Source organism: Branchiostoma belcheri, unplaced genomic scaffold (assembly GCF_001625305.1).
Source record: "Branchiostoma belcheri isolate BF01 breed outbred unplaced genomic scaffold, Haploidv18h27 scaffold25, whole genome shotgun sequence".
Taxonomy (NCBI): domain Eukaryota; kingdom Metazoa; phylum Chordata; class Leptocardii; order Amphioxiformes; family Branchiostomatidae; genus Branchiostoma; species Branchiostoma belcheri.
Genome location: NW_017803854.1, coordinates 3,031,019 through 3,050,495, shown reverse-complemented (window position 1 = coordinate 3,050,495; position 19,477 = coordinate 3,031,019). Strand labels below are relative to the sequence as shown.

At 43.3% G+C, this 19,477-nt stretch overlaps 2 protein-coding genes across 4 annotated transcripts in view; one reads left to right on the top strand and one right to left on the bottom strand.

The window, feature by feature from the left end:
- The first annotated feature begins 271 nt into the window (after positions 1 to 271).
- Positions 272 to 19,477, top strand: part of LOC109471593 (DNA polymerase lambda-like) — a 25,700-nt gene continuing 6,494 nt past the window's right edge. Inside the window, 7 exon segments of the mRNA XM_019770941.1 lie at positions 272 to 1,104; positions 2,410 to 2,561; positions 6,661 to 6,738; positions 7,100 to 7,207; positions 7,506 to 7,679; positions 8,389 to 8,517; positions 9,438 to 9,606. Coding sequence (XP_019626500.1) covers positions 474 to 1,104; positions 2,410 to 2,561; positions 6,661 to 6,738; positions 7,100 to 7,207; positions 7,506 to 7,679; positions 8,389 to 8,517; positions 9,438 to 9,606 — 1,441 coding nt within the window. The 5' untranslated portion in view covers positions 272 to 473.
- The window catches only part of LOC109471487 (N-acetylneuraminate lyase-like), a 12,396-nt gene continuing 8,841 nt past the window's right edge, over positions 15,923 to 19,477 (bottom strand). Inside the window, exons 1-2 of one of the 3 annotated variants that reach the window (XM_019770821.1) lie at positions 17,286 to 17,340; positions 15,923 to 17,028 (exon numbers count right to left, since the gene is read on the bottom strand). In XM_019770821.1, the coding sequence (XP_019626380.1) occupies positions 16,104 to 17,021 (918 nt within the window). In that variant the 5' untranslated portion in view covers positions 17,022 to 17,028; positions 17,286 to 17,340 and the 3' untranslated portion in view covers positions 15,923 to 16,103. Of the gene's footprint in view, positions 17,029 to 17,285; positions 17,341 to 18,409; positions 19,379 to 19,477 lie in introns of those variants that run through there. The other 2 variants (XM_019770820.1, XM_019770819.1) reach the window with 2 other exon arrangements.

The window sequence follows — 19,477 nt, the reverse complement described above, 5'->3', positions numbered from 1 at the left end:
CATAAATTAGTGTAATGAGGATAAACATATTGAAAACTAAGTTATAAAGTTTTGATGATTGAAGATGCAAATGAATAAGGAATTTTTGAAGAATGCTTCCTCCCCCTAAAATTATTGAGAATGGTCCACGGCACATTTCCGTTTTGAAACGAGAAGTTTGTGTTACTTCTTTTCCTTGGCAATATATGAGGCTTCTCTAGCTGTTCCTTACTTTACAAAGGCAGGTTAAAGCCGAGAATTACTCTAACATCATATGAAAACGTTACAGGTCCAGAAATTGATTTCGGGTCAAAGGTCAAAGGACAACGACCTCGAACGTGCCCAGGTGTGCATTGCTTCGTGTGTTGTTGATAACATTTGCTGAAGCCTGTCCTGACAAGTTTTGATGTGTAAGAACTGGAGGTGATCACTTGGTAGAGGCATCTGTTGTCTGCGTTTGCATCATCAACGTATATAAGATCCTCGATCAAGATATGGGAGACAGAAAACGGAGCCTACCTCAAGATGCAAAAGAACCGGACAGCAAACGGAAGAAATCTCAGCCCGCTTCCGGGTCTATAAAGAGGGGGAAAGCAAGTTCAAGTCTTAATCCGAATGTTCCCCAGATCTTTCAAGACGTCAGGGCGTTCCTACTTCCAGCAGGACTGGGGAAGGCGAGGATGGACATCTTCAAACGGCAGATTCCGCGGTTTGGGGGTGATCTCCACGGAAAGATCACCGATAATACCTCTCATATTGTTGTGGACGATAACATGGACTATGATAGACTCTGTCGAATCCTGAAGGTGGAAAAACCACCCGAACACGCAACTGTAGTACAGGCAAACTGGGTAAGTGACTGTATCGAACGCCGAACACTGCTTGAAGCAGATGAGTACACAATCAAAGCCCCTGCCTCTGTGATACCCCAGAAAAAAGCAACATCTAAAGATGAGAAGGATGTCAGCCAATTAGGGGTCAGATCACAAGCTGTTAGCCAATCATATGTAGCCGTACAGAAGGTTGATGATGTGGGTGAGAAGGGCAGTGGAGTGGAGAGTGCAGCATCATCACAGCCGTCCCCTGCCAAGGATGCCTGGTGGTGGAGGAAGAACAAAACCAAAGGTAGAACTTACCACTACTTCTGCACTAAGTATGTAGAAAACAGTTTGGATAAAGGCCTTCTGTGGAGATTATGAGCTTCTGTTTTTAAGGTTCTCCTGGTCTAGCCGTGGCGACTATTGATTCGGGCTTACATTGCATTACCCTCAGCAATAGTCGTGGAAAGATCCATTGGCAGAACTGCACATTTCCCGTTGGCTGCTCGATGCTCCGTTTTTGACCCGGTTTTTTGCTGTCCCGAGCTTCCCTACAATATATAACTCCACAATTGGCCGGGTTGCCGATGTTTAGATCAGCCTAAATATTCCACAGCGCGACAGAAAAGTAGTAAAATAGCTAGTCGGCACAAGCTGGCGCCATCTTGGATATAGTCGGGAATGTCCGCTACCGCCGTCGGGAACGCTCGGTAGCCTTTCCGGTTATAATCGGAGAGCTTTCGGTCGGGCTTCGGTAATCGTGACGCTACCGAGCGTTCCCGACGGCGGTAGCGGACATTCCCGACTATATCCAAGATGGCGCCAGCTTGTGCCGACTAGCTATTTTACTACTTTTCTGTCGCGCTGTGGAATATTTAGGCTGATCTAAACATCGGCAACCCGGCCAATTGTGGAGTTATATATTGTAGGGAAGCTCGGGACAGCAAAAAAACCGGGTCAAAAACGGAGCATCGAGCAGCCAACGGGAAATGTGCAGTTCTGCCAATGGATCTTTCCACGACTATTGCTGAGGGTAATGCAATGTAAGCCCGAATCAATAGTCGCCACGGCTACTCCTGGTCCTACTTTGATGGGATGACCACAAGTAAGACCCTCTGCATTTCTCAAAAAGAAAAGTATTCATTCATTCATTTGTCTGCTTGTTCATTCATTGGATCATCAGTCATTCATTTACTCACTCACTCACTCACTCACTCACTCACTCACTCACTCACTCACTCACTCACTCACTCACTCACTCACTCACTCACTCACTCACTCACTCATTCATTCATTCATCCCACTCAACAAATGAAATGAACAGAAAAACAGTAATATCATTGATAATGGCTACTTGTTAAATAAAAAAAAATGTACCAGCCAGAAACAAGAACATGTAGACGATTATTAAAGCTTATCAATAACATTTTGCATCAGCACATCAATACTAGTTTTCTATACTATAAGATGATTTTAAAGACTGTTCACTCAAATTTCTAGAACGTAGACAGATAGTCTTCGAAATTCTCACTATCTTGCAGTGCAACTGCAGCTGTAACGTATTCCTCTAGGGGGCAGTGCTACCATGCATGGTGTATCTATTCTTGCTCAGTTCCCACAGGTGAGGACAGTGATGACAGCAGCTACGTCCCCACAGATGAGGAGGAGGATGATGAGGATGCAGGAAACCAGGAGGAGGAGGGGGAGTCAACCCCATCTACATCTGCCTCCTCCACACCCAACACCTCCCCTCACAAACTACCAGTAAGTTGTTCAAAATGTCAGACGGGGTAACATTCTTCTATGAATCTAATGAATTTTAAATTGTTTTAACCAACATTGGTCACAGTTGGGCATTTCATTTGAAAACAGGATGAAAAGCGAAAATGGGAAAAAGGAATTTTACCCTCGCTGTCCCTTCCTTCCTTCTTGCTGTCCATTTATAGCATAAAATCTTTTTAAATGTAGAAGTTACTAGAACATTGGAGCAACATACATTCATCTTACATAATTCCTTTCTTGGTACTAGTAGAAGAAGGAATATTTAAAACATTCCTGTCAAAATCTAATGATATTTACAAAGACTGATGTCTTTACCTTCAGCCTTTAGCCATTGAAAGAACCAAATTTGTAGTGGTTATGTCAAGGATGTTGTATATTGATATAATGTCCTTGGTATATGTACAACATGTACAGTAGCAGGGAGAAGGTTACTACATGTAGTAGTAATGTCCCAAACTTGATGTGTTCTCAGTCTGCTTGTTAATTATGAGGTCCAGTGTCTATGGAGTGTTCTTCAGTAGTACTTGTAGCACACTCATCAGGAGGCTGTGTCCCAGGTCTGTTGTACAGGTTCTGAACATTCGACACATCATCCTCTTCCTCACGAGCATGCTGTGATGGTTCACTCCCATACACCAGTCCACGTACAGGTGGAGCGTTGTTGCTGTCATCCGTTCCATAAGGACTCTTGCTCTCTGTTGTTGATGCGACGCTGCTGTCATATTTTGGCTCAGTCTCGGCTCCTGTTGGTAGTGACTGTGCAGCTGATTGTTTGGTGGTGTGTTTCAGCGGTGTATAACCTGTTTCTGTTGGGCTTCTTGCAGCTTGTGGCGGGTCGGCGTAGGTCACTGCGTATGGCTGGATATCAGAGTTGTCGTTTTGCCCTGGGTCATCAACACGAGTCATTGCGTACGGTTGATGATGAAGCGTGTCGTTCTGTCCTGCATACGTCACTGCGTACGGCTGAATGGTATCGTTGTCCTCTGTCTGGTGTGTGCCTTGATCTTGCGTTTCAGCTGGGTCAGCGTAGACCACTGCGTACGGCTCAATGTTCTGGCTCTCTGATGTTTCACAAGACTCACGACGAGGGTAAATGCAGGAGATGAAGGCTGCTGATGCTGACAGAAGGAGGAGTGGTGCAACAAAAGTACTGATCAGGGCAAACAGATGGGACCAGTTAATGCTGCTACCCACGTTGACTTTGCCAAGAAGAATGACACTGTCCATTGCTGTTGTCTGGTCAACGATCGGCATGTCCTTTGTATGTGGCACATCTAGATCTGCGTAGTCCTCAGTGGGAATAATGGTCTGGCTTTGTGTTGAGCTCATATTTACAGAAGCTGTTGTGGTAGACATCGCTGTACATCCTGTAAACTTGCTCTCCTCTGGGTCTGACATGTTAGACTGGCCGACGTTCTCCCTCAGGGTGGCGAGGAACGTACCGCGGAGGTCGGCGGGTGAAGCACACTTCAAGTTACCGCGAGTGTAGATCCAGTCCAGGTGTGGCAGGTTGCAGATGAACCACGTCAGATTCCTGTCACAGTTCAGCTTGTTGTCGTGTATCATAAGATCTAGACGCAAGGGCCTGCGACTGAGCGGGGACATGTCCTGGCTGCTGATGGTAGCGATGCGATTTGCGCACAGGTTTACAAACAGTTCGTCTTTCGTCTGCAGAAGTGCGCTGGTGGGCACGGAGCGCAGGCGGTTCTGCCCCAGATTCATCATGAGAAGGAGAGGTAGGCCCCGAAGTGCATGCTGGGATATGCTGGAAATTGCGTTCTTTTGGAGGTACAAATATCTGAGTGTCTCCAGGCCGTGGAAAGTGTTGGATTCTGAGGAGAAACAAAATACAGAGCATGAATGATATTATTAGAATGGTCCCAATAAGCAGTCCAAAATGTTGTTGTTGTTGGAAACAACTGTTCAACTTGAGTTATGATATAACATTGAAGAATTGCAAAAGTAAAATCTAGTTGTAAAACTTCATATTCATATGAAGTATGGAATTAAGTCTGCATCCAGCAACACTACAGGACAGGCTGTCTCGTCAGTTATATTTGTAGCAACAAATTAACTGCAAGAGCTACATATGATATAACATACCGGTCAGCTTTTCTGTCACAGACTAATAGACGTCACAACTTATCTAACTGTAACTGCCATTTGAAGCTTAATCTAATTCACTCTGGCCGATTTTCCCTTTTGTGTTACGTTGCGGAAACGGCAAGTTTTAACCTAAATGAATCACTTCTATAATATATACGTATTAAGATTTCGTTCAACCTACCTAGACTGGAGATACGGTTGTCATCAAGGTTGAGGCTTTGCACCAATGACAGACCACGGAACGCCCCTGGTTGTATTGCGGAAACGTTTGACTGTCTGATGTGCAGGAACTGCAGGATTGAAACATTGGGGAAAGACCTTTCCAGGATCACCAGAGAGCGGAGATACTTGATGAAGATCGTCCTCGTTTCTTGAGGGAAGCCGGCCGGTATGTTGTCCAGACAGACACGGAAGCTGTAGAGACCGTCGTGCCCCACCCAGCTGCATGGAGAGCCTGCCTTACCCTCATCTGGGCAGTGACAAAGAGCTTGATATTGCAATACGGCATGTGGTATGTACGAGACGTCAGTACTACAGACATTCGGGCACTGCGGATCTACAAGTGTGAAAACCAGATGGTTGGAAACCAGAAGTAACACGAGCAGTGCATTCTTTTGCGCCATCCTGACCACTGGTAGTTAACAATGTGCTACAGCAATGTAAAATATGCTAAGTAATCTCACCAGAGCTACCGGAAGATTGCCAACCTTCTCTGGGCCATACCAGGTTAGTATTATGGATGACATCATCATCCAAGTACTGAAAAAGCAGCATGAGCCAAAAGTCACCATGCTTGGATTTTGAAAAATAAAATCACAAGTTGCATCAGACTGACAGATACAATATAAGTTAATAACCATAATTGCCTTTTATTTGAAACTAGGTTAAAAGCCATATGATTGTCACAAAGAATTCCATATAATATATGTGTTTATTTTATCTACCTCATTCTCTAGCCTGCAAGTCTTGTACATACTTAATGAAATTCAGTTCCATACAACAAATCATACATGTATGAAAAGAAAAAGTTACTGGTAATTCAGTCCTGAAAAAGATAATACATTGTACAGTCTTGAAATAGGAAATTCTGGTCTGTCTTGGGCAAATCAGATCAAAAACAGTGTGCACAAGGACGTCATCCACAAAACTGTCTTGATGTGACGTAGCTAATGCCCTGTCCAATGGTTGGAGTGAACACCTGCAATTATTACCACAAGGCCGGCATCAAAGAGGCTTGGCGTAGAATCTGGGTCAGTTACCAATCAGGAATCAGTCTGAGAAAATAGACTCCTCTGAAGAAAATATTCTGTTTGAAGTCTTGCCTGTCAGGATTTGTAGTACTCAGTAGCTGGCTATATTACATGTATTTTATTCATTGTATCACATTTTGAGGTTCATAACCCCCAGGGCAGAGGTGCGTACTGTTTTCTGGATAGCGAGTGAGTGTGAAGGACAGATTTTGGGAAGTAGAATTTTTCCTCTTTATTTAATACAGAATTATTTTAAGGCTGAATGTTGATTTTTAAAAATTATCTATGAAAAGCCACAGGGTTCAGAACCTTTGCTGGTGTATTCATTAAATGCTGAGCTAAGTACTCAAATTAGCATAGGTGCAGCCTATAATGTCCAAATCACAGTGTAGGGGTCCCCTATGCTCCAACCATGCTAAGTACAACACTGTAATTATTTGAGTTGGTTGAAAAAAAAAAAGAAGAAAACAATAAAAGCTTCTGAAATAATTGTTTTTTTTTTGCCATTTTTAAAGTATCATTGATGAGAAATTCATTGGATTCCACAAAACCTATGAGCAGGGTTTTGTAGTCTTTTGCTTTGAAAGCTAAACCGTTATTTTCCACATTCAAAATAGAAATTGATATGTTTCAGCTAAATGTATCATGTTTGCTCCCTTACTATTTTGGATGTGAGAAGTTTCCACTGCAAACTGTGCAATGTATTTTCTGTTTTTCTGTTTCAGCGGGGAAAGTGGGTATGTGCAGAGCCCTCTACCTCCAAAGGTGTGAACTACAACAAGCACATCACTGACAAATTTCAGGTGGGTCTCTGTATACTGTAGTAGTCATCAGGGCCTGTACTGGGGAAGAGTAGTACAAATTATGAAAAATTCTCAGTACTCATATCACCAATGCAACCTGTGCCTGCAAAGCTGATGTGTTACGCTGAAGGGTTATACCGGCTATGCTGATACAGATACAGATACAGACTACATTTAAGTTAAACCACCTAAACTTTACTAAGTGTGATACTTGGCATTCTAGCAACCTATGTTCAGAAATTACGACAAGTCATTTTGAACAGCATATGTTTGCTTAGACATAGTTAGGGCCAGTTATAGCTTAATTATAACATTTTCTTGAAGTGTAATAATGGTTTATATGCTATATATGTTTCTATAGTTACTGGCGAAGGCATACAAGAACACCAGCGACCAATGGCGTGCCATGAGCTACACCAAGGCCATCGCTATACTACAGAGGCACCCCAAACCTATCACCTCATGGGAGGTCTGTACTTTCTGTCCTTAACTCCTTCGTTTGGACCTGCATTCCTTATTGTCAATCAATAAAGGAATAGATTCTGCATTGTATGTAAAGGAATAGATTCTGGAAATTTTCATTGAAGAGGGCGTGCATTTTTCTTGTGAGATTTTCAACATTCACACTGAAAGTCTTTGAAAGAGAGCCTCAATTCAATTCAGGTAGAATGGGCGTAGATATTTACACGACAGCCTGCCAGGTGTTAGGAAGACAGGTGAGAATCTAATTGTGTTCCACCTGTGTTTCACCTGTGTTCCACCTGTAGGAGGCCCACAGTCTGCCAGGTGTTGGGCAGAGACTTGCGGACAAGATCTGGGAGGTGGTGGAGAGCGGGCACCTGCGGAAGCTGGACCACCTGGGTCCCGAACACGAGGCCCTGAACCTGTTCAACGACGTGTGGGGAGCCGGGGCCAAAACTGCACAACAGTGGCTGCAGCAGGTGAGTACCCAGTTTGGTTGATTTCTGCTCTTTCCAGCCGCCTCCATGGCTTACCTGTGTGTGGAAGTTGTTCAGCACCAAGGACAGGTGTGTTACCCTGTGTGTGTAAGTTGTTCAGCACCAAGGACAGGTGTGTTAACCTGTGTGTGGAAGGTGTTCAGCACCAAGGACAGGTGTGTTAATCTGTGTGTGGAGGGTGTTCAGCACCAAGGACAGGTGTGTTTGCCTGTGTGTGGAAGTTGTGAAGCCTGGTAGAGGCTAGGGTTATTGACTATAAGATTCAGAAAAAATCAGGTGTGTGACCAGGTGCTGTAAATCGTGAAACTTTCAGGTTTTAAAAGATTTTTGCAGTGTCCTTTCCATGGCGAATATGTCTCCCTTTTATGACTACTGTGCTATAGAATCACTGTAACATCTAGCGTCAGCGCAAGTCATAATTGTCCCAAAGAAGTTGTTGTGAGTAGAGAACATTGATATTTAAAATAGTCTGGTAACAACCCTCTCTTTTGTACAGCTGGACCAATAGAATTGAAGAAAAAATACTAGATATTCAATCATTCACCAACCCGAGGAAATTATTTACAGTGATCATTGTGACGAAGCTAGTCAGCAGTACGCATTATGTGCAAGAGGATTGAGTGAGTGATCATTGTCATATAGTTCTGCTTAATGTTTGTAAACCATTCCATCGTGTGTTCCCCCATGCCAGGGTCTCCGTACGCTGGACGACCTGCGGACGAAAGCGAAGCTGACGCGGCAGCAGCAGATCGGACTGAAGCACTACGATGACTTCCTGGACAGGATGCCGCGGGACGAGGCAGCAGAGATAGAGAAAACTGTAGGTGCTCTCAATAACCAGTCTTGTTTGTTTGTTTTGCATAACTGGTAAACTGCTTTTAGGTGCAACACACCAGTCTTGTACAGTATGCACAAACTGTGTAGGACTGGACTGTAAGGTTTGAACCACCCACACCTTCATTTGCAAGCCTTGCGTCAATGCATTAGAGCCGAATATTGCAAACTCCAAGGTGTTTATTATAACGTGGCATCATTTCACCGGGACCCCATCCTCCTCTCCCATACAATCTAATAAGCCATTATTCAAACAAAGTACCTTACCTTACCTTAGACCTTAGGTCCTCCTGTGCCTACATACTAGGGCTGCGTACCTAAACGTAACATCAGGTACAGGTACAGGTACTGGTACAGAGGTTTAGGTACAGGTCCGGACCTGTACCTGTACCTGAACAATTTGACAAATTAACACGTGTTCTTCACTTTTTCAATCATGACACAGAAACAATAATAAAGTGTTGGAGGGAAGGGAAAATGACTGACCTCTGACCTGATTTGAGTTTGTTGACCAATCACAACCCTGGATCAGCCACACTCTCGCGATGTCTCGTGAGACTGAGGATCTCAAATCAATCGACGGTGTTTACGTCTTTTCCAGTGCTAATTTTTCGTCTTTGTGGTAGGATTTACCTATCTTTAGTCATATACATGGTGTAAACTAGCTATTTCGGTATATACTCGTTACTTCATGATCAGGTATTTTGGACCTGTACCGAAACGATTTTTACGGTATTGGACCGGTACAGTGTACCGGTCCGCAGCCCTACTACATACAGGCACATTGTGCAGCAAGTTTCCATGTGGGTCTAGCTGCTGCTGCTTCCTCAGCCTCTTCTTAGGTTATATTACTAGTAAACAAAGTACAGTGTATGGATAAAAGTCAATTTTTATTGCCCCTTGAAGGTGCGTGAGATGGCAGAGTCTATCAACCCAGGTCTGATGGCGATGGCGTGCGGTTCGTACCGGCGCGGGAAGACCAACTGTGGGGACGTGGACGTGCTCATCACGCATCCAGATGGGAAATCCCACAAGGGGATCTTCCAGAAAGTTCTGAGTGGACTCAGGGAAACAGGTAAGGGCTGTCGTGTTGGCTGTTAATCTGCTCAGTGAACTGTGTTCATGGTTTTGTTACGTTTGCCAAGAAGGCTATGTTTTTGGGTGCATGTGTCTGTTTGTCTGTGTGTGTGTGTGTGTGTGAACAGCTGCTTAACTCGAGAAGTTGTGGATGGTTCTTTATGATACTGTATTTTGTGTGTGGATAAGTCTTGATAAGACCCCCACATGACAGATTAGGTTAGGACACTGAACATGTCAGAACATAGCTTGAGATGCCAGAACAAAACATAGGGGGTGGAAAAACATAGGGGTGTGTTACCCAGTACACAGCAAGGAACAATCAAACATATAGAAGAAGCAAATGAGGTTTAGGTAAATGACAAGACCTGATACACCCAATTATTGTTGAGCACTACAGAACACAATGACATTCAGACTCCATGCTGCAACATCCGAGGAGGCTATAGAATAAAAACTAATGCATTTTACATTCCTGCAGTCTTTTCAACCAAGCTCGTGTTTATGTTAACTTTGTTAGTGTTCTTCCTTGACTTACCTGGTATTTGTTGCTGGTTACAAGATTCCACTTACCTAAACCTGAGTATATTTAATTAAGGGTCTTGATACAGCAGCTAATGTAATAAAGCTGGGTTGTACAGCCTTGGTCTCCCAGTAATTGATGCGAAAATGTTTGCATGTAAACTTGTTTGTTTGGACCATTCTTTATTCATGAGAAGCTCAAATCTGCCTGCAGGCCGCTTTTCACCGAAGTCATGAGGGAAGAGGTAAGGGTCAGGAAAAAATATATCAAAAAGACTACATCATTTAAAGTCCTAATAAATCTATACACATTTCTTTTTACACATACATGATATGTATAATACACATACATAATATGTATGATACACATACATGGTATGTACAGTATGATACACATACATGATATGTACAGCATGATACGCATACATGATATGTATGATACACATGTGTAGGATACGTAGGATTGAGAGCTGGTATATGGTACATGCATCCATTTGAATTGGTCATTTCTGTTTCTATTACTTTGGGTTTTTGTGGCCATGTGTGTGTCTGTTACTAGTGTTAGTAGACTGTTCCAACTTTGTTACATTACACAAAATTACACTTCCTTGTGCTGTTTACCCTTGCGCATCACCAGCCAGTGGTAAACACGGACATGTTGTGTGCATGCTGTGGCACACGTCGCCAGGGGAAAGTTGTGTACACAACAAGCCATCAACGTGACGTCAGGAACGGATCAGTGAGGTTTGCTGTAAACTTAAGGGGTTGGTTTGGATCGGTGATAACCGGTTCATGTTGTGTGAATACAGAACATTTTACTACACTACATTGTATTTTTACACTGCATACTACCATGGAGGTACTACCTCCATGATACTACCTACATTTTGCATGTAGGTGAATGGAAACCAGTTACCATGAATGCAGAACATTAGTTGTGAATGTAGAACATCATTTGTGAAAGCAGAACATTACTGATAAGTCAGGATTATGCTGAAGAATGTAGTTCTGTTTGATACATTGATACAACCTGCCATTCAAGTTTCTCACTTCCAGAAACCATGTCACTTAAGAGATACAAGCTTTTGTATTATAGACCTAACATGAGAACCACAAATTGACATATTAAAAGATAAGTGTTCCAAGAAAATCTATTTCATCTAAAGGATTTTGCTACAATTATGAAATGCAGCCAGTTGCTCAATACAATACTTTTGACACATTTGAACTGTTTTGAACTAGTTGCTGATAAGGCTGACTTATTTTTCTGTGAAGTGTTTTCTTTGTGCAGAACTAGTTAATGATTTTCCCACTGTTGATGGAACACTTCTCAACCTGTTTAACTCACCCTTGTGGGTTTTCATAACTTTTGGGTGTGCCAAATCTTGATACGTCAGTATGCCATGGTTTGTTATGCACTGTTTGTTGCTAACGTTACAGTATAATGTCATCGTTGTTGCAGTTTGTATGTGAGTGGATGAGAGTGGTGGTGAAACCTACGTAATTTATATGACTGTGATGTCAGTATGATTCACCTCATGCTGATGAGACACTTACTATTATTTTGTATGCGCGTACTGTTATACCCATTACATAGCGATGTGACGTTTTGTTGCATGAAGCCTTGCTTGAAGTACATGTAACATACTAACAAACATACAAACTCTGTTCATCAGTTGGATGTTAGGTACTAAGCCTATTAGATAGATAGTCGGACTTGTTGACATCCAAGATCTTCCTTTACCCACCTCCTCAATTGGGCCTCACTTTGTAACTTATTTCTACATATATTGAAACTACGTCAATATGATATGTAACGTTATAGATATATAACATTATATACAAAGTAATTAGAAGACAGTGTGAGTGCTGGTATGGTCTGTTCTGCAATTTTACATTGGGCAAGAAGCTGCAGAAGTACAAACGCTCTGAAAATTTATAGACGGACAAACAGATGGAAAATATCTTCCATGAGCTACATGCATGCCCAAAGAGGTGGTATGCCCATGCTCAAGGAGCTTTAAACATATGTCCCAGCACAGTTTCACATAAGGTGTCCATGAGCAAGTATCTGTATTAGTCATCTCTTTGGCGTAATGCTGGCGTTTCAGACACGCGGCAGTGGCTGGCTGCATTACGTTGCAATTGAAGGATTTGTCATGCAAGTACATGTATTCAATTCCAAGCATATATGATCATAAGCATGTAGCAACACGGCACACTCATTCTTACTCATCGACCCTGCTCATCGACCTAATAAAAGCGGGATTCCCCAACGTCATAGTGACGTCAAGCCAATCACAGTAACGGGATTCCCGGTCGCCCGGAACGGACCAATCAGAAGGGAGAACGTACCGTATATCATTTGTTTGATGCAACCCCGCCAGACAGACCGCAGACAACGTTACCTTACCAACACCTTGCAGAAATCGGAAGTCAAGTTCGCACAGGTGAGAGAAAGTAAAATGTCTGCTGCAGACGGACTGAGGAGAGCTCCGCGCCGGCGGAATGCCATGGGGAACGTCCTGGAAGGAATCGACGCAAACGTGCTGCAAAATCTACGGCAGGAGTACGGCGAGCGCACCGAGGAGGACCCGGAAGTGCTCCCGGCGGCGGAGGAGAGCGCCCTGCCGACGAGCCCGCGGCTGCAGCGCCGGAGGAACGCCGTGCCGGACGTCCGGGTCGGGGTGGAGCGGGCAGAGCTCCGCAGGCTCAGGGAGCTGTACGGCGTGTCCTGGAGACCGAACGGACTCTTTCTCAGCAACGCCGTCTTTTGATAAATATTCTTGTGCAACGGAGGAACTGATCGTTTTCTTACTTCAATACAAGACAAGCGTCTCACAGGAGACCAGACTTTTGTCTCAGGTTGCCAGGGTGATCCACAGACTAGAAACCCGTCTTGCCGATGCCGAGAGGGATGACGAACCCTGTTTGCAATTGACTTTGACTGTTTCTAGAAGTTACATGTACTTCCTTCCATCATTTTTATACTGTTAGAATTTTTATACTGTAAATGATGCGAAAATGTTGTAACGTTGTATACTTAGACGTTATGTCACGCTGTAAAGGCTCTGCAGAACTTTGATGACTCTGTCGTAATTGCCCAACATGTTCCTTCTGCTGGAAAAATATTCTAACGTAATAACGTGGTAGCTCAGCTGGAGTCCAGCTAGCTACCTAAACAATTGCGGAATGGCCCAGTGCAGTTTCAATCTAATTTGGAGGCTCTAAATCCCACAGTGTAACTTAATTTCCGCCTTTGGAAGTTTCTGTAGTGTTAGGTTTCTGTTCAGCTTGTCAAATGTTACCTTAGTTACCTTAACCTGGTGAACGTTAGCGGGAACCAGGTCGCCAAGACAGGCACAGCACGCGGCACTGATCTGTTGACCCGGCGACCTTTGAATGGTCATGACATTTATCATGGAGGTAGAAAAAAGCATGCATTTATTCAAGCATTACGCGAACTGTGGACTCTTTGGGGAGGTTTTATTTGCCATTCGCTTCACCAACCCAGTTTGAAGGTCGTGTTGATGTAATTGTTAGCTTGGTGTACACTGTAATAGTGTATACAGCCACCTGGACACTTAAGTACCGATGGTACCTGCAATATTTACCTTTGCTGAACACGTCACGGACCAAGCCCCAGGGCGCATACCTGAATGACGTAGCTATGACTCATGGGACGACACCTCGCCTTCTATTGTATTTTGGCAGGTCGATGCATGAATTTCTACCAAGTTCCCTCGGTAACTGACAAGACAGCTACATTTTTTATGGAGTACCTTTCAATAAAATGTATTTATATGTTATGTCATGGAGTATGTTTCTTACGGTACGATGTATTGTGTAGAGATCGAGTTTCATGACAGGGATACGATGTCATTTATCAAGAATGCCTACTGACATCACTGGGACAGTCCAGCCCCCCTGGAGCTGGTTTCGGGTGGCCACACAAAATCCCAGGTTCACGACGTTTTGGTAACTGATTGAATTTGACCTCGCACATATGTCCCAGACTCTTCCCGAGAAATGAAATGAGTCCCTAGAGTTCTCAAACTGCATTCTAAAGCCCCACCAAACAGGTATAAGTGGCACATACTTGTTGTCATCATGTCTTTCACACGTCACCAGAATTGCATCTTGTCTGTAGTACAAGTAGAGATATGGCTTTCTAATTCTGGTCTGAGAGGACCGAATTTCTTTGATACTTACTGAATACAACAAGGCGGGAATAAAAACAAAGGTCAACGTCTAAAGAATCACCCTACGCTCTGTGAGCCTGAAAATATTTTCTGTCTATTGACATTGTAATTGGATCTCTAGAAAGTATATCGGGTATGACACCTAACTCGCAATGTTGTGACAAATGTCGCTGAACCATCCATATCTCTCTTTTATAAGTAAATTCATTCATTCACCTTTTATTTATTTACCAATGGTTTTTTGCGTCATTGACGAAACATAATATTATGCCTATGTCGAAAGTTTAGTCTTCATTGCTTTTTGTCATACCCATCCCCATACCCATACACATACCCACACAGAACTAGTCTGGAAATGTGGCCAGAGAATGGCGGGAAACGGGAGGGTCCATAATGACAGACTATCGTGTGACACACGGAATATTAGAATTCAATCTTCTATTGTTCGGGACTCGAGGTAATGAATGTTTTATTAGCGTGAACTCTCCCCGGACCAATTGCCTGGGCCTTAGCAAGGTTCAATCAATTGAATGTCACTGGTCTTTGCTTAGGATTTTTCTCTCGTCTATTGGCCTGGGAAGTGGGAGTATGACTTCGGTACAGTATGAAACGTATCCGTTTTGTACGATGTTTTCAAGGGAAACGGTGTTGACTTTTTACACATATATTTTCGTATTTCGTTTTTATTGTATGAAAAATCTACATTTAAATACTATATTTTGTACAAGAGTGAACAATATTGCCGCTTTGATGTCATTATTGCACACAGCTGTTCTATAACCTTAAGTCATTTGACAATTGAGGGAAATTTCAGGATGATCCTTGTGAATGAAAGTTTCACAAAGCCATGAAATGATTCATAAGCACGACATGATAGACATCATAATTACAGTACGTGACATTAATGGTATTTGATGTGTGTCCTCACAGGACCATGAGGGTGACGATGACGTCACTATGACGTCATTCGTGATCTTGTTGCTATGCCGACCAAACATTACGTGACTTCTTACAACAGAAGTGAGGTGGATTGCGCAATGTTAATTTTTGTGGTTCATCAATTGTCACGAGTTCCGAGGTGACATTTACTTCTGTTGTTGCCCTTATGGATTGCGACACTGCTAGCGCGTTCCTGCATTGTCACAAGGTAGATTTCGCGTGATCCATATGACATCATAGGGATGAGTCATATAGCTAACGAAAGCAAAACCTCAGAAGAAAGATCGACGGGATTTGCCGTAAACGGACCCAGGAGGCATCGGAACGTCTCAGAAGGTCACTAAATGTATTCCATGTTCTTTTTATTTTTCATTTTTATTCGTGACACCAAAGAGCAAACCTTACAGCAGGGATAAAACTCCCTGACTTGCAGAAAGTTTACATACACAACGGACGAGACAGGCGATATATACATCCCTCGTATACATCATAATACATTATACCAAGGAAACCTTCTGACTTCTGTACAAATGAGGTTTAGGAAACATAAAGCATGGCTTATGAAAGTTCTTTGTTGTACACAGATATAGCCCAATGTAGAAAAGACTTGTAAAACGTGAAAACTTCAAAATATCGATCAATTGCCACGAAGCATTAAAAGTACTGAAAGTGGAACATAGCCATTTTACATTTGCGGCAGACCAGGGATCCCTAGCGGTTGTGTTGTACATAACAAGTGTGATCACTGGTATGTAGTATGGTGCTAATACATGGCGCGATCGTAGACTAATACAATATGAACTGACGAAGTTATATCAGTCTGCACAGCTCACTAATAAATGCCATTGAGGAAGCCACCTTCCTCCAGCTCACTGCGCACTTGTTTCATCTCGTCATCGGAGCGATAGACCATAGGGTAGCGGGGAGGACCCATGTCGATTCCCGACACCAGGCTCATCACCTGTTTGTTGATCCCAGCGTCGAAGCTGTGAGCAAACAGGACTCCCACGAGAGACTGGGATTTGTCGAGCTGTCTGAGCGCCGTTTCCATGTCTCCGTTTTTGTACGCGTCGATGAGCTTGTTGTACAGACGTCCGGCGTAGTTGTACGTGCTCCCGATGAAGGTCTTGCAGCCGAGAGGGAGGACGCAGAGCATCTGCTCGTCGCAGCCGTACGCGAACACGTACCTGTCACCGAAAAGCTTGATGCTACGGCGTAAGTCCCTCAGGTCGCTCCCAGTGAACTTGGCCCCACTGAAGGTTGGCACTCCCAGCTTTTCCACAGCATTGACCAAGTCCTCTATCCGTATGTTTACATCTGTGTTACCAGGCAGGTGGTAGTAGAGCAAGGGGGTGTTGGGAGCAGCGTCGCACATCATCTTCAGGTGTTCGGCCACCATGTCGGCGTTCTGGGGTTTGAAGAACAAGGTTGGAAGTGTGGCGATCCCCTGCACGCCGACACTCTCGGCATGTCTGGCGAGGTCCTGGGAGTCGGGGATGCTGACGCCGCCCACGTGGACGATCACGTTCTGCAGTTTTCCGCTTCCGGCCGTCACCCACTTCTCGGTCAGCTGTTTCCTCTCAGCCAATGAGAAGTTCACCCCCTCTCCCGTGCTGCCGCCGACAAAGACATTCAGCACGCCCTGGGACACCAGGTGGTCGACGTACCGGTCTATGACGTCCAGGTTAAGGGCGCCGTTCTCCTTAACCGGCGTGAAGACGGCGGCTATCACACCTTCCACTCGCAGCATGATGTGTCTGAAACATAGAAAACAAACTTCCGAGCGTAACGCGTTGAAGTAAAAACACAGAAGAAGCATTCAGAGAGAGAGAAAGCCGCTAGCTATGTCACTTAAACTAGTACTGTTCTCGTCTTTTCAAACAGAGATAGAAGCCATGATGGCACATACATGCCTCTAGACGTTCCCTCGCCATGCACTATGAGTGATAAAGTGTATCCCCGTAGTGTCGCAAATCCCAGAGACTTAGAATTTGTACAGTGAATATGTTCTCACCTGTGAGGCACAAATCGTACAGCAGTCTTAGAGATATTTCTGATCAGTGCTGATCCGCCACGCAATCGCTGATGCATGTAAATGAAGGGTAACTCGTCTTTCCACTTCTGCTTATTGAGTCGTACGCAATTAAAGTGTCAAAGTGTCACCTCTGACATGGGACTGGATATAAACAAACATCACAGCTGGCCTTTTAGTGAAAGTGCCAGTGTCGATGGTGTGCAAATTTGTAATTTCGATCGTGCTTTTGCGTTAGAACACATCGTAGTGTGATATCGCTTCAATACAATATCTGTCAGTCTTCCTCTTGCTCAGGTTCCGTCGCTCTAGATGACGTAAATTACTAGTAGGTTGACATCTGACCCCGTTAACTTAAAAGTGACATACGCCGCTCTGATCGGCAACCCGACGGTCACTTTTCCGACATCGATATCATCACAACTAAACCGTTCTTCACTCTTTTTATACTCTGTTACGGCTACATGAATTCAGCGTAACACACAGCTCTTGATATGCATACGCGCGGCGAAACTCAAACGTCTCGAAATATTTCTCTTTTCGTTGTGAAAAGTGAAAACCTCAACATATCTATTACCTTGAAGCACGCAAAGTGTCGGAAAGAGAAACACAGTGCCAGCTTACATTTGCGGCAGACCAGCGACATCTAGCGGCTGTTCTGTGCATCACTGGTATGCAGTATGAACTACCGCCAACAGGTGGCGCTAATAGATGGCGCTGTCGTAGCTAGACGAAGGATGGATGCACGATCACTTCATAATAGGAAGGAAATGTTACGAGCCTCTTTCAGAACTACTATCGGATGGAAATCATACAATGCACTGAACTTCAGCCTTGCAACAACAGATTGCATGGATAAGGCCTTCACTTCATTTGTAGAAAATTTAAATGTGTGAAAGAAATGACTGGGCCCTTTGATTCATCTAACAAGCAATTTCTCTCAAATAAAGGAGTCTTCTAGTCACCACAATTTGCATCCTTCTTTTCCATTCGATGTCTCTTCCCCCAAAGCCTTTAGTATTATTTTATACCCTTTTCATTAATCTAGTTCACTTATTGTTTTGAATTAATTAAATCAAGGAAGAGCAAGACAGGAGACACATGTCTGAGAAGAAAGCATTTGTCTTTTATTCCACAGAACTTATATGTGAATGTAACACTTGAAGGGTTCTGTATCTCCACTGATTATTGCCAGAATTCCTGCATCAGTATTACTTTGACATTTCTATGTATTTTGGACAATTAACTTATAATGACAACTTACTGAATAATAGTAACAACAGATATGTCAGATTAATGCACTTACACAATCTGCAACAAATATCGAAATCTATGACAACATCATTAAGAGAGATTATCTGACATGTTGGCACTCTTTATATTGAGGACACTAATATCCATAATTTTCCTTCAATGAGAAGTTAAGAATGATAATTATGTCATTGCACACACATGTTCTTTTTAGAAAGCATCATACCTCACTTAAATTTTACATTTATTTATATTCATGTATATCTTTGGTATGGTGAATTCTTGATTTCTCTTTCCATTTTTATTACAGCTACTGGTACATGCCCTTATGTGCTAGGAAATATCAAGGAAGGGGCTACCCAGGTGAAATAAACACAAGTATACAATCATAATGAAATAAATAGTTTAACCATTTTTACTAATACATATATATATGGTGGTACAACTTGCACCAACCAACCTACCAACCAACTAACCAAGTCTTGCTGACAGACAGTGATGTTAACATCAAGTTGGTGGCTCTCACACTGTCTAACATACTAGTAGTATCCAAATTTCAGTCTCCATTTGTGATAGTGTGAATGTGTAGTGTACGTTCCCATTCCTTTTCTTGCCATTGAATACAACTGTTCAGATGAGAATAGTTCAGGTAACGTTACATGTTAACAACAGTTACTATGTTAGCAGCATGTGGGTTGTTCTGTCCTAGTAAATGTCTCAAAAGCTATTAGAGGAACATGGATCAGTCATGAGAAGTCGCTACGTTTGGAGTTACTTCTGTCTGCACAGGACAGCTCACTAATAAATCCCGTTGAAGAAGCCACCTTCCTCCAGGTCATGAGAAGTAGATACGTTTGGAGTTACGTCTGTCTGCACAGGACAGCTCACTAATAAATCCCATTGAAGCCACCTTCCTCCAGCTC